This window comes from Rhinoderma darwinii, chromosome 10, assembly GCF_050947455.1.
Source record: "Rhinoderma darwinii isolate aRhiDar2 chromosome 10, aRhiDar2.hap1, whole genome shotgun sequence".
NCBI classification, from domain to species: domain Eukaryota; kingdom Metazoa; phylum Chordata; class Amphibia; order Anura; family Rhinodermatidae; genus Rhinoderma; species Rhinoderma darwinii.
Window position 1 is genome coordinate 14,190,836 of NC_134696.1, and position 23,770 is coordinate 14,214,605.

The window sequence follows — 23,770 nt, forward strand, 5'->3', positions numbered from 1 at the left end:
GTGGCAACTGCTGTACAAAACAGCAGTTGTCACAGCTCCTGTATGTGCCGGGAGGACGGAGAAAATTGTGGAGATGGCGTAAAAATGCAAACGTTACAAATTATTTGCTCAAAAACTTTTATGCAAATTGTTACTTTTTTACACTGCAAAAGTGACGTATTGTATTTATTAAATTATCCTCATTATCTTTAAAGTAAATGTCCACTCTTGAACCATTTTGTTTTATTTTATCTAAATCGGTCCAAAGTTCTGTGCTAAATCATTTGATATTATATCTTTATAGAATTTGGAGATCCGTTTTCCTGGTTCACAGCTACAAATCTCTTTAAAGTGGTTTTCCCAGACTCATAAACTATCATCTATTTACAGGATAGGTGATAATTTTCAGCAAAATTATTTTTAAACAATTATATTGTGCGCTAGACTCTAATTAAGCAAATTAATAGGATTCTCTAAAAATTCTCTAAGTAAATGAAATCATAAAGCAAAACCCTTGTGGCTTATTATATTGTTTTGTATTAAAGCTTGTAAGTTTCTTCTCATAAATAAAGGTCTGTAAAATCTATAGAACAGGAAATCCCCACCCCCCCCCCAAGTCAAGGACACAAACAGTTAATTGCTCTATACTTCTCTTTATTACACTATTTATATAAAGCAGATACGAAACAGAACAACAATGAGAAAGCAACTGATCCCAAGATTTCAGACTCCCATGACGTCCTAGATGATCAGACTCGGTATCGGCAATATCATCTAGGAGCAGTCCAAGGTAAGGTCCCGAAAAGAAGCGAACAATTATTTTTATGCTATTCTATACTGAAATAAGGAAGATTCTTTTTAATTGTTGGATCTTTTTTTTTAAGCTTAACTAATGACATGCAGACTTTGTAAGATTCAACCTACTTCTCCTTGTGAGCTGCAATAAATATGACGGCCTTATAGTCAATAAGGTCACTGACAGCCGTTCTCTCCTGGACCTTACAGTAATCAATGATAAAACCTTCTCCAGCTAGAGCTTTCCTGACAAAATCCTCATCATATGGGAAACCTTGGAACTTGTCTTTTCCGACTGTGAAATATGTTATATTTAAAACCCCAATTAATATGACGTGTCCTCCAGGTTTCAGCAACCTTGAGAACTTCCTAAAATATCTGATGTAATCATCTTGATCTTTGCTGATAACATCCAGAAGCCAAGCACTGAGGACACAATCGGCTAATGGTAAGACCAGCGGGTCTGTCATATTCTCTTTTTCCAGGTCGTATTTCACAATATGTTGAATGGCTGATCTCAGTTTTGCATTCTGGTCCTCAAACTGATCACTGGAAAACAAAAAAGACAAAGAAAGTGATTGACCCACAGTCAACATCAACATGGTGGCTCAGGACTTAGCACTGGACTATTGACTTGCAAAACTAGAGGTAAAGCTTGAAATAATCAAAGACTGTTACACCAAGCGTCAGGCTTATACTGCGCCTTTCCAGCATTAACTTGTATAAGATCGCCCCCTATGAATAAGAACATTTATCTGAGTGGGTAATATAATTTTTAAATCTGACTTGAGTTTTAAAAGAGTAAATATTTTCCGGGATCATTACCACATCTCCCATTATATTTGTTGTATAAGAAGCAACAATCACAATGACAGTGTTTTTCTCTTGATATTTGGACAAATACGTCACCTGTTTTCTTCTTTCTCTTGAAGAATTGTTGACGTGTGGCCCCAATAAAATGCTCCCGTACGGTCATCCACCCATCTCTTCAGCTCCATGATGCATCTGTTATTGACCTTCAGCACTATGATGTTTTTGAAAAACTCACAGGCTGAATATAGATGATGAACGAAGGAACCAATACTGAGGTCAATCAAGATGTCTCCATTAATATGACCTGCAGAAAAATATTTTGACTATTGAAACATCTAATATGTTAAACCCTCATAGATTATCTGGATAAACAAGGACATATGTCTGTATCACTTCTAGCAAACTATGTAAATATTGTGTTTCCAATGCCAAATTCAGAATAAGAGATTAAATAACCCTCGAAGGTTCTATAGGTCGATGACACATGTATTTTAGAAGGTGAAGATTGCAATCATCTGAGGTCCTGTAGTAAGAGGAAAGAAAAGAAGACCATAGGGCCATAACTAGAACAATCCAAAAGTTTTTAATATATTCTAAAGGAGAAGTGATCACCTGATGGGGTGGTATATAGAATCGAAGAAAGAAACTGCAGCACTCACGATAATCCAGTGAAGTGTATTTTATTTATTCACCAAGCATAACAACACTTGCAACGTTTAAACCCATGAATGGGTCTTTATCAAGCATGAGGAGCTGAGGAGGTGGTTTGTAGGTCATCCTATTTGTCCTCAATAACCAGAGGTGTAGCTGCAGCTCATGTATCCAGATGTAGAATGAAATACCAAAAGTGGGGGGAAAAAAAGCAAACATGGGGGCCCGTGTGTAGCATGTTCTGTATAATGTAAATTAGAAGAAAGGTGCTAGACCCCCCCCGGCTGGATTGCATATTCTAAGGCACCACACAAGACACACAGAAACCAAATAAAGTGTCCCAAGGGAAGTTATAGGAATGGGGTTTCAACAAAACCATATATGCAGGCTGAGAAATCCTAGGAGTATAAATTATTGTCTTGAAAAAAAGTTTGAAATAATTAAATTAGCTTTTTAAGGATTTATGAGCTTTATTTTGTTTTTCTTTTTAATTTTACAGCTTCACTTACGACACCTATTGTTTCTGATTTGTAGACCCTTTACTGGTTACACTACATAGGTGTGCCCTCTGTTAGCTTTTTACCCACATTTTCTTCTTGATCTAGCCTATGCTGAATTTTTCCCCCTTTATAATTTGAGTTCTTGTGATGTGACTGGACCTGACCCTGTGTAGAATCTCTCAATCAACAACCCTGCCGAGCCGTCATTTATGCTCAGTCTGATGTGACACAGAAAGTGCTATCTCCATCCTAATATGATAACATCCTCTAAATATGAGTATGATGAAAAAATATCATTATTTCTGGTTTTACTGGCATCCTGAGCAGAAAATGATTGTTGGTGCACTTTTTTAACCCCTTCCCTCTTTAGCCACTTTTGACCTTGCTGACAGAGCCTCATTTTTCAAATCTGACATGTTTCACTTTATGTGGTAATAACGTCGGAATGCTTTCACTTAGCCAAGCAGTTATGAGATTGTTTTCTCATGACACATTGGAATTTATGTTACTGGCAAAATTTGCTAAATACATTCAGTATTTAATTGTGAAAAACACCAAATTTTAGCGAAAAATTGCAAAAAATTGTATTTTTCTCAATTTAAATGCATCTGCTTGTAAGATACCACACAAAATTGTTGCTAATTAACATCCCCCATATGTCTACTTTAGATTGCCATTTTTTGAACATCCTTTTATTTTTCTAGAACATTATAAGGCTTAGAACTTTAGCAGCAATTTCTCACATTTTCAAGGAAATTTCAAAAGGCTATTTTAGCAGGAGCAAGTTCAGTTGTGAAGATGGCTTTGAGGGCCTTATATATTAGAAACCCCCAATAAGTCACCCCATTTAAAAATCTGCACCCCTCAAAGTATTCAAAACAGCATTTAGAAAGTTTCTTGACCCTTTAGACTTTTCACAGGAATTAAAGCAAAGTAGAGGTGAAATTTACAAATGTCGTTTTTTTGCAGAAATTCTTTTTAATCCATTTTTTGGGTAACACGGAAAGTTTTACCAGGGAATCACAACTCAATATTTATTGCCCAGATTCTGAAGTTTATATAAATATCTCACATGTGGCTTTAGCGTGCTACTGAACTGAAGCACCGGCCTCAGAAGCAAAGGAGCACCTAGTGGATTTTGGGGGCCATATTTTTTATTAGAATATATTTTAGGCACCATGTCAGGTTTCAAGGGCTCTTGCGGTGCCAAAACAGTGGAAATCCCCCAAAAGTGACCCCATTTGGGAAACTACACACCTCAAGGAAATTATCTAGGGGTACAGTGAGAATTTTGAGCGCACAGGTTTTTTTACAGAAATTATTGGAAGTAGGCGTGAAAATTAAAATCTTAGCTAATTTTTTCTCATTTCCACAAGGACTGAAGGAGAAAAAGCACTTCAAAATTTGTAAAGCAATTTCTCCCGAGTAAAACAATACCCCATATGTGGTAATAATTGGCTGTAAATGATGGACACACGGCAGGGCTTAGAAGGGAAAGAGCGCCATTTGGCTTTTGAAGATCACTTTTAGCAGGAATGGAAGGCCATGTCGCATTTGCAAAGCCCCTGAGGGGACAAAACAATGAAAACGCCGAAAAAGTGACTCCATTTAGGAAACTACACCCCATGAGGAATTCATCTAGGGGTGTATTGAGCATTTTGTCCCAACAGGTGTTTCATAGAATTTATTAGAATTGGGCAGTGAAAATAAAAACAATCCTTTTTCTTCAATAAGATGTAGTTTTAGCTCAAATTTTTTTATTTTCTCAACAAGTAAAGGAAAAAAGGAAACCCAACATTTGTAAAGTAACTTCTCTGGAGTACGGCAATACCCCACATGTGGTCATAAACTGCTGTTTTGGCACTATTGCAAGGAACAGAAGAGAAGGAGTGGCATTTAGCTTTTGGAGCACAGATTTTGCTGGATTGGTTTCTTGCCACCATGTCGCTTTTGCAAAGCCCCTAAGGTACCAGTACAGTGGAAACTACCCAAAAGGGACTCCATTTGTGATACTACACCCCTTGAGAAATTAATCTAGGTGTGTAGTGAGCATTTTGACCCCACAGGTAGAGATGAGCGAACTTATCAAAAGTTCGGTTCGGCTAGTTCGCCGAATTTCAAAAAAGGTTCGGTTCGGACCGAACTAGTTCAGACCGAACCTGTCACTTCCGTGCGCCGAGCATGCTACTGTCCGGGGTGCTGATAGAGTTAATGGGCTGCACTAACTCTTTCAGCAACCTTGACAGTACATGCTCGGCGCGCGGAAAATACAATTTAAATGTAATAAAAAAATAAAAATTATACGTTCGTACTTACTTTCCTCCTGTCCGGCCTCCAGCGATGACGTTTCATCCCTTTCGCCGCTTCAGCCAATCACAGGCTGTAGTGGCGGTCACGCACGTCAGGATGACGCTTCATCCCACGTGACCGCCTCTGCAGCCAATCACAGGCTGCAGCGGCGACATGGATGAAACGTCATCGCTGGAGGCCGGACAAGAGGAAAGTAAGTATGAACGTATTATTATTTTTTTTTGGCATGTATGTATGTATGTATGTATGTATGTTGTCATGTATGTATGTATGTATGTATGTATGTTGTCATGTATGTATGTATGTATATATGTGCATGTGTGTATGTATATTTGTATGTATGTATGTATGTTTGCATGAATGTATGTATGTATGTTTGCATGTATGTGTGTTTGCATGAATGTATGTTTGCATGTATGTATGCATGTTTGTATGTATATTTGCATGTGTGTATATATATATATATATATATATATATATATATGGATGTATGTTGTCATGTATGTATGTATGTATGTATGTATGTTGTCATGTATGTATATATGTGCATGTATGTTGGCATGTATGTATATATGTGCATGTGTGTATGTATGTATATTTGCATGTATATATTTGCATGTATGTATGTTGTCATGTATGTATATATGTGCATGTATGTTTGCATGTATGTTGGCATGTATGTATACATGTGCATGTTTGTATGTATATTTGCATGTATATATGTTTGCATGTGTGTATGTATGTTTGCATGTATGTATGTTGTCATGTATGTTTGTATGTATGTTGTCATGTATGTATGTATATATGTGCATGTATGTATGTTTGCATGTTTTTATTTTTGCATGTATGTTTGCATGTATGTTTATATATATGTGCATGTATGTAATTATGTTTGCATGTATTTATGTTTGCATGTATATTTGTGCATGCTTGTATATATGTATGTATGTATCTTTGCATGTTTGTTTGTATGTATGTATGTTTTCATGTGTGTGTGTGTATGCATGTATGTATGATAGTTTGCATGTATATATGTGTGTATGTTTGCATGTATGTATATTTGCATGTATATATGTGCATGCTTGTATGTATGTTTGTATATATGTATGTATGGCCATGTATGATACTGTCTGCTGGCGCCCTGTATCTAAGTCAACTTCACGGCAGGCTTCTATACATGGTATAACAGTCAGTATCACACATTAAACTGAATCTAAGCCTACGACATGTTTTATTTATTTATTTTTTTCACAGGTTTGGTGTTTGGACTACGTCGGTTTCGAGGACTACTTCGATGACGTTTTTTTTTCTACAATAAAATGGTTAATGACGGTTGTGTTGGGGATGCCTTATTTCAATAAAATATTTTATCTATATCTTTGTCTTTTTCTTTTCAAATTTTATTACCACTTTAGTAATGGCCGCTGTCTGAGTGACAACATCCATTACTAAGACGAGGCTTAGTGTTAGCCGGTGCAGAGGCTAACACTAACCACCATTATTACCCCGGTACCCACCACCACCAGGGGTGCCGGGAAGAGCCAGGTACGATCCAGTACCCGACCATCTGTTGTGATGGTCGGGCTCTGGGGCGGCCGCAGGCTGGTATTATGAGGCTGGGAAGGGCCAAAAACAGTGGACCTTCCCACCCTTGTAATGCTAGGCTGCTGCTGCTGTGTTGTATCTGGCTGGTTATAAAAGTGGGGGGGACCCCACGTCATTTTTTAAATTATTTATTTATTTATTTTATTTTTTTTAAAAAGACATGGGGTTTCACCCAATTTATCATAACCAGCCACATACAACACAGTGTTATTAGCCTGGGAATGGACAAAACCAGTGGCCCTTCCCACCAATGTAATGCCAGACTGCTGCGGCCTTGTATATGGCTGGTTATTAAAAATTTGGGGGACCCGTCTATTGCTAAATTTGTTAAATTCAAAAAAAAAAACGACGTGGGGGTCCCCCCCATTTTTATAAACAGCCCGATACAACACAGCAGCAGCAGCCTAGCATTACAAGGGTGGGAAGGTCCATTGATTTTGGCCCTTCCCAGCCTCATAATACCAGCCTACGGCCGCCCCAGTACCAGACCATCACAACAGATGGTCGGGTACTGGATCGTACCAAGCTCTTTCCGGCACCCCTGGTGGTGGTGGGTACCGGGGTAATAATGGGTGGTTAGTGCTAGCCTCTGCACCGGCTAACACTAAGTACCGCCTTAATAATGGACGCTGTCAATCAGCCAACTGCCATTATCTAGGCACTAATAAAGTTTAAAAAAAAACACAAAGACAATTCTTTTTTATTGAAATAAGAAATCCCCAACAAAACCCTCGTTAACCATTTTATTAAAATTTGAAAAAACGTAGATCTACGCAGTAGTCCAACGAATCGAAGATGTAGTCCAATCGGTACATCAAAATCTGCAACAACATAAAAAAACAGTTATCAATGTGAACAATACCAATACTTCTACTCACCTATATACACGCACACACAAACAAACAACCATACACAGACACACACATATATACACACACACACACACACACACACACATAAACAGACAAACACACACACATATACACGAACTCACACATATACAAACAAAAACACACGTATCCAAACACACACACACACAGTTATACACACACATACACGAACACATATACACAAACACATATACAAACAAAAACACACATACCCAAACACACATATACACAAACACATATACACAAACACACCCATATATACACACAAACACACACCCATATACAAAAACACACACAAACATCTACACACAAACATATACACAAATACACCCATATATACACAAACATATACACAAACACATATACACAAACACACCCATATATACACACACACACATATACACAAACACACATATAAAAACAAAAACAGACAAAGTCACATACCCAAACACACATATATACAAAAACACACACATACACAAACACGGTTTCTTTTAAATGCTGCTGGGGAACCCGCTCCATCCACTATATAAGGCTGCGCTACAGTGCAGCATTTAAAAGAAACAGGATCCTGACCTGTCCATAGAGTTTAAGGCAGCACAGAGTATTTCAGGAGATGAGCATGCAGATTCAGTGCTGCTGTGAACTCTGCTCTTACCATTACGTAGCTCTCAGTCTGTTACCTCTCCTCCACTCCTGTCCTCCAGAACACCTTCACATGATTGGCAAGTCACCACGTAATGGTAAGAGCAGAGTTCACAGCAGCACAGAGTATTTCAGGAGATGAGCGTGCAGATCTTGTGCGGGGTGGTGACTTGCCAATCATGTGAAGGTGTTATTGAGGACAGGAGTGGAGGAGAGGTAACAGACTGAGCTACGTAATGGTAAGAGCAGAGTTCACAGCAGCACTGAATCTGCACGCTCCTCTCCTGAAATACTCTGTGAAATAAATGCTGCACGAGTCGTAATTACGAGCACGGCCCGTAAAATAAAAAAATAGAACATGTTCTATCTTTTTAACGGCACGGGCACCTTCCCGTGAGAAAAGGGGAAGGTACCCGTGGCTAACAGAAGTCTATGGGCCCGCTATTTCGGGTCGTAATTACGACCCGTGATAACGGGTGTTTTTATGGTCGTGTGCATGAGGCCCCGTAATGACGGGTGGCTACATGTGTGCACCCGTCATTACGGCAGCGTTGCTATGCGACGTCAGTAAGGGTATGTGCACACACACTAATTACGTCCGTAATTGACGGACGTATTTCGGCCGCAAGTACCGGACCGAACACACTGCAGGGAGCCGGGCTCCTAGCATCATACTTATGTACGATGCTAGGAGTCCCTGCCTCTCCGTGGAACTACTGTCCCGTACTGAAAACATGATTACAGTACGGGACAGTTGTCCTGCAGAGAGGCAGGGACTCCTAGCATCGTACATAAGTATGATTCTAGGAGCCCGGCTCCCTGCACTGTGTTCGGTCCGGTACTTGCGGCCGAAATACGTCCGTCAATTACGGACGTAATTAGTGTGTGTGCACATACCCTAAATAGTCACTGTACAGGGTGCTGAAAGAGTTAACTGATCGGCAGTAACTGTTTCAGTACCCTGGACAGTGACTACCGATCACAGTACCTGTAAAAAAAAAGACGTTCATACTTACCGGGAACTCCCTGCTTCCTCCAGTCCGGTCTCCTGGCCGTTGCCTTGGTGACGCGTCCCTCTCGACATCCGGCCCGACATTCCTTGATGACGATGCAGCCCATGTGAGCGCTGCAGCCAATCACAGGCTGCCGCGGCCTCTGCAGCCAATCACAGGCTGCAGAGGCCTCTGCAGCCAATCACAGGCTGCCGCGTCAGAAAAGGTCGGACTGGAGGAAGAAGAGGGACTCGTCACCAAGACAAAGACCGGGTACGTATGAAATGCCTTTTATTTTATTTTTAATCAGCAGCCTCTTTTCTCTATCAGTGATTGATAGAGACAAGTGGCTGCCGATTTGTATAATGTTTTTGACCGGGTTCGGTCAAAACGGGTTCGGCCGAACCCGGTGAAGTTCGGATTCGCTGCGAACCGAACTTTTCCGGAAGTTCGGACCGAAACCGGGTTTGGTTGTCCCGGTTCGCTCATCTCTACCCACAGGTGTTTCATAGATTTTATTTGAATTGGGCGGTCAAAATAAAAATGACATTTTTTTTTTCCAATAAGACGTAGCTTTAGCGCAAAATTTTTCATTTTCTCAACAAAAAAAAAAACAGAAAAAGAACCCCAACACTTGTTAAGCAATTTCTCCCGAGTATGGCAACATACCATATGTGGTTATAAACTCATTTTTGGGCACACGGCAGGGCTCAGAACAGAAGGAGAGCCTTTTGGCTTCCGGAGTATAGATTTTGCTGGATTGGTTTCTGGTCGCTATGTAGCATTTGAAAAACCCCTGTGGGACCAAAACTTTGGAAACCCCCCAAAAGAGACCTTCATTTTGGAAACTACACCCCTCAAGGTATTATCCGAGGGGTGTAATGAGCATGTTATCCCTGCAGGTGTTTTGCATAAATTAGTGTGCACTCGATATTGCAGAGTGAAAATGGGACTTTTCAATAGATATGCCAATATGTGGTGCCCAGCTTATGCCACCATAACAAGACAGCTCTCTAATTATTATGCTGTGTTTTCAGGTTTTATAATCACCCTACATGGGGCCCTAATCTTTTGCCTGGACTATTGACAGGGCTCAGGAGTGAGAGAGTACCATGATTGAGGCCTAATTTGGCGATTTACACAGAATTGGTTCCCAATTGCAGAGGCTCAGATGGGAAATAATAAAAGAAACCCCCCAGAAGTGACCCCATTTTAGAAACTACACCCCCTCAAGGCATTTATTAAGGGGTGTAGTGAGCATTTTCACCCCACAGGTCTTTTCCATAAATAAATGCGCTGCGTATGGTGCAAAGTAAAAATTAAAAATGTTTCCCCAGATATGCCAATTCAGTGGCAAGTATGTCGTGCCCAGCTTATGCCACTGGAGACATACATCCCAAAAATTGTTAAAAGGGTTCTCCCGGGTATGATGGTGCTGCTGTTTGGGCACACTGTAGGGCTCAGATGGGTGGGAGTGCCATTTGGCTTTTGAAGCGTAGATTTTGCTTGGCACAGGCCAGTGTCACACTGATAAAAGTCCATCCTTATCCCACTTTTGGTCCACACTACGCACCTTTGCAGTTTGGGGAATTTTGCTAGGAAGTGTTGTCCTGGTATAATATGGGCGCCCTCGCTTCTAGCAGATATGTTTGGGCCCTCCCCTTCCTGGTTCCCTAATTTTAGGGCCCCGATAAATCGCCTCTTGAAACAGAATAAATGTTCCCCTCGGGCCGGCACTACTGCATATTTTTTATTTCCTGACTTATGGAAGCCTTAACTAATTAAATTTTTTCATAGACGTAGTGGTATGAGCGCTGTTTTTTTGCGGGGCGAGCTGTAGTTATTATTGGTTTCCATTTTGGGGTACATGCATCTTTTTGATCACTTTTTATCCTATTTTTTGAGAGGCAAGGTGACCAAAAAACAGCAATTCTGGCATTGTTTCTTTTTAGGGTTTTTTTTTATACAGCATTCACCATGCGTTAAAAATTACATGTTAACTTTATTCTGCGGGTCAGTCCGATTACGGCGATACCTAATTTATAGAACTTTTTTATGTTTTACAAATTTTTGCACAATAAAATAATTTTTGTAAAAATAATTTTTTTCTGTCGCCATGTTTTAAGAGCCATAACTTTTTAATTTTTTCGTCGACGGAGCAGTATGAGACTTGTTTTTTGCGAGACGGGCTATAGTTTTTATTGGCACCATTTTTGAATACATGCAACTTTTTGATCACTTTTTATTTAAATTTTTGTAGTGCAAAGTGACCAAAAACCAGAAATTCTGTCATTATTGTTTAAGTTTTTTTTTACGCCATTCACCCCGTGGAATAAATAACATAATGTTTTTACAGTTTAGGCCGTTACGGTCGCAGCAATACCAAATATGTATGGTTTATTTATTTTTTTCAATAATATAGGACATGATAAGGGAAAAAGGGCCATTGTGTTTTATTTTATTACTTAAAATTTTTAGTATATTTTTTACACATTTTTGTAACATTTTTTTCAGACTTTACTTTAGTCACACTAGGGGACTTGAAGGTTCAACTGTCAGATTTTTTTTCTAATACATTACACTACCTATTTAGTGCAATGTATTAGATCTGTCAGTCATTCACTGACAGCAAGTAGATTAGGATTCGCCTCCGAGCGGGGCATAATCGACTTCCGTAAAGGCAAACAGGAGGCCATTGTTAGGTCTCCTGGTGTCATAATAGCAGTCGGCAGTCATCTGATTGCAGGGCACAGCTGGCGATCTGCTAGCAACCACAAAGATGCAGCGATCGCATCCGATCGCTGCATCTGAGGGGTTAATGGCAGATATCGGAGCTAGCTCCGGTTCCTGCTGTTACAGGTGGATGTCAGCTGTAACATACAGCTGATATCCACCGCTGATGACGCCGGCTCATCTCTGAGCGAGTGCTGGAAGTTTTCCGTGCTAGGCACACCGGGAGGCCAGTATTAGACCTCTGGTTGCCATTGCAGCCACCAACATCCCGGCAATTTCATTGAGCTGCAAACACCTTAAAGGCAGTGATCGCTTTTGGCGGCTGCATTTAAGGGGTTAATGGTGGTGTTTGAAGCTAACTTTGGTCCCCGCCGTTACAGCAGGATGTCAGCTGTCAGATACAGCTGACATCCGGGGATGATGGCACCGACTCAGCTTCTGAGCCGTTCTGAGCCGGTGCCATGCATTTGTCGTAAGTATATGACATTTTGCGGGAAGCACTGGCTTTCCATATAGTATACTTACGACAAATGACGGGAAGTGGTTAAAATATGGATATATGTCATTAAACATAGAGCTGCAAAAATGTTTTCCAGGGTTCTTGAGGTTAGAGAAATGAAACCAATGACTCTACTAAACACTGATAACCGGTATGCTTCATCATATACAATGTCTAGGGCTTCGCTTTGCTCCGTGAGATTTTCCAGTTTCTAAGACTGGGGCAGTATTTTCGCTCCCTCAGAACTTCAACACCCCAAATAACAAGTTTGCCCAATTTGTATTCAGTTGTTTACATTTGTTTAAAATCAGTTAAAAATATAATAATATACACATTAATGTATCTTAGAAGTAATAAAATCAGGATACATACCCACTGTGAAAACATGTCTAAAATTTTCAATAAGAAATGTCAAGGAGTCATCTCCAAAGACCATATCGGGTTTATCTGAAAAGTAATTCTCCAGAAATTGTCTGGAATCAAAGTCATGTTCATGATAGAGCTTATGGGTACTGGAATCCATCATCTACTCCTGTATCACAGACGGGGTGACTACCTCTAGACCGGGGCACAAGGTCTTTATATAATAACCAGGATTCAATTTACAAAGTGTGTTACTAAGAATAACTTAGCACATGATGACTTATTATATTCATGAGCCTTTCATGGGAACTTGTGTTATAATAAATTCACATAGAGAATTAATGATCTTTAAATAAACAAATCAATTTTATTGTTAAAGTAACAATGAGACAAAAACAATATACAGTCCTAACAAGTTGAGAGGATGGAGTCTCCTTATCTATACTGCCATGCTACTGCATAGTAGTGCTATGCTCACACTTCTGTATGAGTGCAGTCTGGTAATGGGTTATGGGCAGTATGACTGGGTACCCTGTGCAGTCTTATTAGAATCTTGGTGGCTTGGCGCTGCTTGTAGTCTGGGTGCAGATGGTGTGACTGGGCGGCTTAGCACCTAACGCTGGCCACCAGAAATCACAATGGGTATTGTCTTCTATGGGTCAAATCTGCAGACCTCTTGCTGGATGCTTGAATATGGAGGTAAAGTGGTTTATGCACGACTCTTCATATATTTGGTGCATTTTTACCTGTCTGACAGTCAGAAAATTATAAGCAAAATTATATTTAGAACATTTAACAACCAATTAACATAGAACTCATTGTATTATTTTAAGTATTTATATTAAATACACCCCCTGGATACATTATGCAACTTTATACAGAAGACTGGGCAATTCTATTTTTATAAACCTCTGTAGTGTGCAAAATAAACCTAAAACCTGGTGCTCTGAACCAAAGAAAAATTAAAAAAAACAATCAATCAAAAAGCGAAAATAGAAAGAAAAAAAGAAAAATTGTATTAAAAATAGATATCAGCCTTCAACGTATAATATAACATATAAAAATATATATCAATAATGTCCACTATAACAATGTAAAAAACAGAATGTTCATCCTGAAGGGGGGCTGTATGGCGCTATCTACATGGGGGAGATGGAGGGGTGCTATCTACAGGTGGGGCTGTATGGTGCTGTCTTTGGGGGCTGTATGGCGCTATGTACAGGGGGGCTATATGGCGCTATCTACAGGGGGGGCTGTATGGCGCTATCTACAGGGGGGTTTATGGTGCTATCTACAGGTGTGCTGTATGGCGCTATCCACTAGGGGGCTGTATGACACTATATATAGCGGGGCTGCATGGCGCGATCTACAGGCAGGGATATATGGCCTATCTATAGGGGCTGTATGTTGCTATCTGCAGGGTAGCTGTATAGCACTATCTATAGGGGGCTGTATGGCACTATCTAGAGGAGGCTGTATGGCGCTATGCACAGTGGGGCTGTATGGCACTAGCTTCAAGGGAGTGGTGGCGAGCACTATCTACAGAGGAGGTGTATGGCACTATCTACAGGGGGGCTGAATGGCACTATGTACAGGGGGGCTATATGGCACTATCTACAGGGGGAAGGTGTATGGCGCTATCTACAGGGGTGGCTGTATGGCACTATCTACAGGGTCGAAACTGTATGGCACCATCTACAAGGGGGAGGTGGGGTGCGCTATTTACAAGTGGGGTGTGATACTGTATACAGGGGGACTGTATAACACTGTGGCTGTATGGAAAAAGCTACAGGGGGGCTGTATGGCACGATCTACTGGGGGCTGTATTGCACAATCTACAGGGGAGCTGTATGGCACAATCTACAGGGGGCACTGTCTACAGGGTGGCAGTATATACAAGGGGGGCTGTGTGTGGCACCCAGGGTAAGGGGGGCCTAGTAAAAATTTTGCTATGGGGCCCAGTCTTTCCTAGTGAGTATTATCTGCAGATATTGAAATTTTACTCTGTGTGTTATCTACGAGAAGGCTTATAAATATTCTAAAATAACTAGTCCCTAATACTGAGCCCTTGAAAACATCAATAACATTCTTATAAATATTCTAAAATAACTAGTCCCTAATATTGAGCCCTGTAAAACATCAATAACATTCCTCCAAACATTTGAGTTAGCTTATACAGGAAATTTTAAGCTCCACCCCTGATCTGCCCAGAAATACCAACAAAACCTTCCAAAAATTCCCATTTTTGGCTCATTTGTATCACCCCTTCTCCTTTTGAGTTCTGTTTTGTGGGACAATTCCGTGAAAAATGGGACGGTTGCTAGGTATGCAGTAGAAACCTTGACCCAATCTTTGTACAATTCATAAATAACCACCCATTGTTTCTGCCCTTCCCAGATATTAACCTAACTACACACATTTTCCATCTCTCCCAGCAATCTTATTTTATTTGCCAAGCCGCCGATTTCGGTATGACCGGTCGACCATCTGTGTATGCTGGCACCCTGACTTTTCCCCAATTGCAGATGTTGGGGGAGAGAAGAGTTGGGCATGTTGAATTTCAACAAACACATGCACGTAGGGGGCGTGGCCTGACTGGAGATGTGAGTGGAAGCATGGCGTGATAGCTCCTGCATACACTTCTGTATATATCCTGTTTTCGAGCTTTCTGATCCCTCCATCTCTTTATTATTACTGATACATACCTTAGAATGCATAGAGGCAAATAAAGAGGTCCAAGATGGCGCTGGAATATCCCCTCTAACAGCTCGCTCGGCGGCCTCCAAGTTAGCAGGCTATGCCAGAACCTCCCCTGTTACCCCGAGCAAACAGCAACAGACAGCGGAGATGCTAAAACTCCCACCTGCCCCAGACTCGGTAGATGAGGATGAGGTGAGTTCAAACTGTATGTGGATAGTGGATAGAGGGTGATCGTGAATAACTTGCTGTGCATGTATTAATGCCAGTACTAACTGACCTGCCTGTGTCAGGACAAGGGGAGCCCTCCATTATGGATGTTTTTCTGGCTATTACTGGCATTGACTAACTATATTCTGGCTTGACTATCATCCCTATCCTTACAAATTGGAAGTGTGTGTAAAGATGTGGGCCTTATTCTACATGATTTACAAAAAATATCAGATAGAATCTCAGCGGTGGAGGGCCGCATCAGTGCAGCAGATGATAACATTCTTCCCATGCAAAGAGATATATGGAAACATGATCAAGCCGTTTTGAGCCTGCAAGCTAAAGCGGATGATCACGAAAACCGACTTTGCAGAAATAATATACGTCTAGTGGGCATACCTGAAATAGCAGAATGGTCAAACCCAACTGAATTTATTGAAACCTGGCTAAAATCCATCTTTGGTGAGACTGTTCTCTCTCCTTTAGGGCATGTTCAGACGTGGCAGAATTCTGCAGACACTGTCCGCATCAATGTCGCACATAATCTGTGTTGCAGATTCCGTTGCACCTTTGCCTAAAATGTGAAGTAAATTGCTGTGGATTAGTCATTGCGGATTCAGGTGATGAGTACATCCTGCTCTCTTTTAAAACATTCCATCTCAGTCTGGCTATAGACCTCGAAACACATAACATCTGCGGATTTCATTGCGTAATTTTGCAACTCCATTGAAGTCAATGGAGAAATTCTGCCACAAATAAGCATCAAGTCCGCAACAGCCAGTGTATGCTGCAGACACCAAATTCCGCACCGCAGCCTATGGTCCGCAGCGGAGTTGTCCATAACGCCTGCGCGAAGATAACTAAAAAGGAGTGGAAACCAATGGACAGACAGTCTACTGCAGATTTCCAGTGCGGACTGTCCGTAGCGGAATTCCACAGCAATTCCGCCACGTTTGAACGTGCCATTATATGCTGTTAGTGAGAAAAACACCAAAATTGGACATATAAAGGCGCTTGTCTGAATCCAGTGCTTGACATGTAACAACCGCTCCTGCTTGCAGATGAGAGGTATTTTCATACACTGAATTATTGCCTCACTCCTGCTCTTGACCAGCTGCACTTGCTTGGTGGGATGTCCAAGCAAGTGGAGCGGTTGTTACATGCCAAGCTATTGGATTATCGAGATAGAGATGCAGTTTTGAAAAAGGCCAGAGATTTGTAAGAGCCCACTATCGAGGGAAATTAGGTGGCCTTTTTTCCAGATTATTCAGCTAAGATACAGAAAAAAAGTCTTCAGTTTCAAGATATGAAAATAAGGCTAGGTAAATTACAGTTGTATCCTGCTAAGTTACGGGTAGTTGTGTTAGGTAAAACACATTTGTTTTGATAACTCCAGAGATGCTGCAAGGTGGATCGATCGCAATGAACGTCATTTACAAGATTCTGATGAATGAAGAACGGACAATGCTAAAACCAGCTCATTCCTATTTATACAATAAGGGATAGTAGCTCGAAGACCTAGAATACTCATGAGCTGCTGGATTGATGGATGTTGCTTTTCTTCAGGATGGTCTGGTAGGATGTTATGTTATTTTTTAAGCTTATCTTTACAGTTCATGGAGGACTGGTGCCCCAACTTGTCTCGGACGGAGTAAGTATATTACTGTATTGGCAAAGTTATGGTTCAAGGGGGAGGGTTTGAGGGTTTTTTGTTGTTCTTCAAACGTACATATGATCGCATATATTGCTCTGCTAACCAGCACTTTATCTCTCTGCTAATGATGCCATAATCCTGTTAAATTTTTCTAACAATTCCTTATGGCTAATAATGTCACATTTCTATCTTTCGGAGACCTGGTTAAACGAGCTGCAATATTTGGTTATGCTAAATCTCATTTGCTGGCCATATTGTGCTTTCAAGATACTCTCTCTTTAGATAAAATATCAGGCATACATAGAGCATGGATGGGTCACGAAAATCATTCCATTCATACTGGGTACTACAGGGGAGTGAGTCTGATGATTCATAGTTTAATACCTTTTACCGGTTTACAGATAGTAGTGGACGATTAAGGGAGGTTAATTTGTGTTCAATGTACTATATACTATATATAATGCGTACGTATTGGCCTATATATACCGCCATCTTTTAATTATGAGGTACCCCGGAAAGTATTGGCCCTTACTGGTAATAGACCGGGTGTTCCATTTATCATTCTGGGAGTTTCTGGGAGTTTCTGGGAGTTTCAACAATTATATTCATCCCTTTCTGGTTGAATATCATAAATGTGTCTGATGTGCTCAAGGTATTGACAGATTTTTTCGCTGAGAATGTTGGCACAACCAGTTCAGGAGTAGTATGGAATGCCATGAAAGCCACACTAAGAGGCTGTTTAATACAACTCATTAGGAGAGGGAAACTGAAAATACGACGCTTGAGGGATAACCTCCAAGACAGGGTGCAACATACGGAGGCAATTCATATTTTGGATAATACTAATGAATTTCTGACTAATTGGCAGGATGTCCAAAAACTCTTAAAAAAGCATTTATTAGAGGTGGCAGACAATAAGAGACTGTTTTAGAAACAGTGGTTTTATGCCGGGGGACAGAAAGCAGGTCCATTTCTTGGATTCGGATGTTATTTGACCGACCTATGGCTAGGCTTCAAGTTAAGAATTCATTGATGGAGCCATTTCAATTAGGCAGGGACACAAGACAGAGGTGTCGATTATCCCCCCTGCTTTTTGCAATAGCCATTGAACCGCTGGCAGCCTTAATTAGGGAATCTATAGATATAGTAGGTTTTCGACATGGGGAACTAAAAGACAAAATAGTACTTTATGCAGATGACATGTTACTTTTTCTGGGGGGCGATGGAGAATCATTTAATACAGCTATGTCAACTGTTGAAAACTTTGGTCGGTATTCAGGATTGACTAGTAACTGGTCCAAATCTGTTATGATGAATGTGGACACTCCTGGCATACAGACATTCTAAAATGACCTCAGTCACGATCCTGGGGTATGTGGACTGACTAGGCCACTGCTCCGTAGCGGAGTTGCACCTGGCCAAACAACAGTCTTTGCAAAAGTCTTTAGCACAAGAGTACCTGTAACAGTCCAGCCAGACCAGAGGTGTAGCAGAAGCATTTTCACAGATAGTTCAGAGCACATTTGACGTCGCAAATTACACCAGATGTGGCAGATAATACCAGACATGGCAGATGATACCAGATGTGGCAGATGACGCACACATGACTCCAACAACAGGCTTAAGCTCAGGAACAAACACAGCAACAGGATACAGGATGCGGGAAGCAGGATACAGGAACATTCGGAGCAGGATACAACTCAGGGACCATTTGCAATACAAACATGGGTAGACAACAACAACGCTTAGGCAAGGAGTGGAAGTAAAGAGCCCTTTTTATAGTCTAGGGTAATCTGGTAATTAATTAGGTAACTTTTGCATGTGCGCATGCTGCCCCTTTAAGGCCGGGACGAGCGAGCTCGTGCACCCTTGAGGACACTTCAGAGCAGAACAGTGCTGGCATTTCCGAGGAGGGAGATACTGGCAAGAAGTCAGAGGTCTGGGATCGGGGCCGTCGGGAGGTGAGGGACAGCGGAGGTCCGCAACCGCGGTTGTTACAGTACCCCCCCTTATGCCCCCTCTTCTTGGGTCCAGAGCGTGAGAGGAATTTTTTAATGAGGGTAGGGGCATTAAAGTTCTCTTCTGGCTCCCAAGACCTCTCCTCAGGACCAAATCATTTCCACTCCACCAGATAGAAAGTCCTTCCTCCTACTCTCTTGTAGTCCAGAATCTCCCTCACTTCGAAGACGTCAGCAGAACCACTGGCAGCAACTGCAGAACTAGGAGATTTACTTTAGCCTTTCAGAACCACAGGCTTAAAGAGGGACACATGAAACGAGTTGGGAACCCTGAGAGTAGGAGGATGCTGAATTTGGAAAATGAGGAATTTGTGAGCAAATTTGTGAGAAGGCAACTTGAGACAAATGTTTCTTGAGGATAGCCAGACCTTGACTCAGGGAAAAAATTGTGGGGGAACCTTTCTTTTTTTATCGCCATGCCTCTTCATGCGATCCACTGCCTGAAGGATCGCAGACTTGATTTGCTGCCAGATGTGAATAAAAGTCCCAAATGAAGAATTCACTGCCGGTACTTAAGTCATGGCTGCCACAGGAAGAGGAACTCATGGATGCTGACTGTACACAATGTAGAAGGGAGAAGAGGCAGTAGACTCACTTGTATGATTATTGTAAGAGAATTCTGCCCAAGGCAGAAGTTGTACCTACCCAATTGTCATGTGGGGCAGAAACAAAATGACTAAGTTAATTCTCTAATATTTACATCTAGCAGATTGCACAGGGTTTTCAAGAATATGGAAGTGATCTGTACACCCCGATCCGAGAAAATATGCAGAGGCAGTCAGTGCAGGCGAAAGAAGTACAGAATGAACAGATTTGCCAGACGAGGAGCAGACAGAAGGCCAGTCAAAGGAAGGAAATGTACCATTTTAGAGAAACGGTACAACACTACCCTTAACCGTAATAACATCCAGCCGAAGGAGGAAGGTCTGTAATAAAGTCCATAGCGATATGTTTCCAAAGGGCATCAGGCACTGGCAAGGGTAGGAGCAGACCAGCAGGTTTGGAATGGGTAGACTTTTCTGAGGCACAGTTCGTACATGAGGAAACATAGTTCACAACATCTATAGGCAGCGTGGGCCACAGGTAGTGACGAGATGTCAAGTCCCATGTCATAAGGAACACCAGAGTGCCCATCCAGTTTGGAATTGTGTCCCCAGAGAAGAATTTTCTTCCTATCTGCAGGATGAACAAAAGTCTTTCTGGGGGGAATGTCTCTAATTTGCAGAGAATTAGCGGCAATAATCCTGGAAGTATCTATGATATATTGAGGAATTTCCTCAGAGTCATCAGTTTCAAATGATCGAGACAGGACATCAGCCTTCACATTTTTGTATGCAGAACGGAAGAAGAGCAGGAATTGGAATTGGGTGAAAAACAGCGACCATCTGGCTTGGTGAGGATTTAATCGTTGTGCAGACTGTAGGCGCGTGATGTACTTGTGTTCCGTATAAATGAGGATAGGATGAATAGCGCCCTAAAGCAAGTGTCTCCACTACTCCAAGACCAACTTGATGGCCAGCAACTCCTGATCCCCAATGGAGTAGTTGCGCTCTGAAGAAGAGAATAATTTGAGAGAGAGAAAAAGTCGCAAGTCACTGTCTTACCCTTGTGGTTTCTTTGAAACAGCAGTGCTCCAGCACCAACGGAAACGCATAGGGTCAGAATAGAGGGGGAATGAGTGTAGGTGACACCTTATCGAGATCATACAATATCGGAGTGCTTAGAGCTCTTTCTGGCTGCTCCATGGGTCTATGATAGTGATCGGCTGTGGCCACATTTGAGAAACACATTGACCCCATGCATCGATATAAGTGTGTTCGTTCATAGGGTTCACAACTGAATCAGCAGAAGAATTACCTTTCTTTGAAAGATTTTTTTAGCACAGTTGGTTGATTACGGAGGTTATTGTACCCCTGCGTTTAGTGAGTTAATCAATAAAATGTATTTATTTAAAGGGCCCATTGAAGAAAATCATTGGAATAGCATTCGGCTGAGGACTCCTAAACTATCTATGAATGAGGCACATTATAGGTGAGAAAAGATGAAACAAGAGACCATGCTTGTATGCTCAAAATCCTTCTCTGACGTTTATTGCCAAACTCAATTACAATAATATCATTCAGAAGGGGTGTAGGCTTGAGATTAACCAATCAGAGTCAATGTGACAATATTTCAAATTCAACCAATTACAGACATACGATACATTCCAGATACATTATTATAATTCTTCACACATCAGGTTTGCAGGTGGCGTTATCTCTCTTGGCAAGAATATTCCTGTAAGTTGGGGGAGACATTCCCACATACATATGTGTAATGTCCGTGGCTGCGGGCTGTCAGCTCCGTTCTCACCCTGACAGCCACAGCCACGAGTCAGCAAGTGCTGGCCCCAGCCTCCTCCTCAGGAGAAGCCAGCGCTCGCGTCTACTCGCCACAGCCGGATCCCGTAGGGTGCGCGCGCACACTCTTGCCCGCTCTTAAAGGGACAGCATTCATGACCCTGTGAGTACTCTGGACTATAAGATGGATCCTGAAAAGGTAAAGTCCGTCCTGGAATGGCCACGTCCTCAAGGCTTGAGGGCCATACAGCGCTTTCTGGGATTCACCAATTTTTACAGGCAGTTTATCCCAAACTTCTCTTCACCGACATCTCCTATCTCTAACCTCACCAAGAAGGGCATGAATGCCAAGGTGTGGACTCCTGAGGCAGAGTCCGCATTCAATACCTTGAAGAATGCCTTCACATCAGCCTCTATCCTCCATCATCCAGACGTTTCCCTACAGTTCTCTTTGGAGGTGGATGCCTCCTCTGTCGGTGTTGGTGCACTCCTGTTCCAAAGAGGTTCCAAGGGCAAGTCTAGGGTATGTGGCTATTTCTCTAAGCTTTTCTCTTCTGCAGAGCGCAACTACTCGATTGGGGATCGGGAGTTACTGGCCATCAAATTGGCCTGGAGGAGTGGAGACATCTACTAGAGGGCGCAGCTCATCCCATCCTGATTTTTACGGACCACAAGAACCGCATCTACCTCCAGACAGCCCAACGGCTGAATCTTCAATAGGCCAGGTGGTCACTGTTCTTTGCCAGGTTCCAGTTTGAGCTCCAATATCGCCCGGCTGACAAGAATGTGAGGGCCGATGCCTTGTCCAGGTCTTTCGAGACAGAAGACACCATGGAGATGCCCCAGAGCATTATCGACCCGTCATGTATTGTCTCAGTCAATCCACTGCAAGTTGGGGACATCCCTCCAGGGAGGACTTTTGTGCGCATGGCTGACCGAAGGAGAGTCCTTGGCTGGAGACACGCCTCTAGACTGGCAGGTCACGTGGGGATCCGTAAGACCCGGGATTTGATTGCCCGTAATTTCTGGTGGTCCACGCCAATGTTTTGGACTTTGTTTCCTCCTGCTCTGTGTGTGCAGCTAACAAGGTCGCTCACTCCAGACCCGCTGGTCTGCTCCAGTCATTGCCTGTGCCCGATGCTCCCTGGCAGCATATAGCTATGGACTTTGTTACTGACCTGCCTCTCTCGATCGGATGCAGTACTATCTGGGTGGTGGTGGATCGATTTTCGAAAATGGCCCACTTAGTTCCTCTGACCGGCCTTCAGTCTGCTCCTCAACTGGCCAAGCTGTTTATCCAACACATCTTCCGCCTGCACGGCTTGCCACAGCATATTGTGTCTGATCGGGTGGTTCAGTTCACCTTGAGGTTCTGGAGAGCCCTCTGCGGACTTCTAGGTGTGAAGTTGGACTTTTTCTCGGCCTACCATCCTCAGTCCAATGGACAGGTCAAGAGGAGCAATCAAATCTTGGAGAACTACCTGCGTCACTTCGTCTCTAGGCAGCATGATGACTGGGTGCAGTTGCTTCTGTGGGCTGAATTCTCCTACAACAATCATACCAGTGAGTCCACAAGGAACACTCCGTTCTTCATAGTCCTTGGCCAACACCCACAAATACCTCTCCCGGTTCCTGATTCATCCAAGGTACCTGTTGCTGATGCGGCCTTTAGGGACTTTCTACAAATTTGGCGGCAGACTCGATCCTACATCCTGCTGGCATGTTGACCATATGAAACGGAGGGCGGACACAAGGAGAAAAGAACCGCCTCAGTTTCTTCCTGGCACTAAGGTCTGGCTGTCCTCCAGGAACATTCGACTAAGGGTGCCGTCATGCAAGTTTTCTCCCAGTTTCCTCGGACCATTCGAGATCCTACAACAGATCAACCCTGTCACCTATAAGCTTCGGCTGCCTCCTACCCTCAAGATCCCCATCTCCTTCCGTGTATCCCTCCTGAAGCAAGTGGTCCTGAACCGCTACACCAAGACTCCTGGCCCTGTGGTTGTCGCCAGCGGCCCTTCAGACACCTTTGATTTTCAAGAGATCCTAGACTCCAAAAGAGTGAGAGGAAAGACCT

The 23,770-nt window shown here is 42.3% G+C and overlaps 1 protein-coding gene across 1 annotated transcript; it reads right to left on the minus strand.

The window, feature by feature from the left end:
- Nucleotides 1-899: 899 nt before the first annotated feature.
- LOC142662471 (nicotinamide N-methyltransferase-like) lies at nt 900-12,935 on the minus strand. Its single transcript, XM_075840678.1, has 3 exons — nt 12,785-12,935; nt 1,684-1,891; nt 900-1,323 (listed from the first exon to the last, which is right to left on the minus strand). Exons 1-3 carry the CDS (start codon nt 12,933-12,935, stop codon nt 900-902), a joined length of 783 nt encoding a protein of 260 aa, XP_075696793.1.
- Between the last annotated feature and the right edge of the window lie 10,835 nt (nt 12,936-23,770).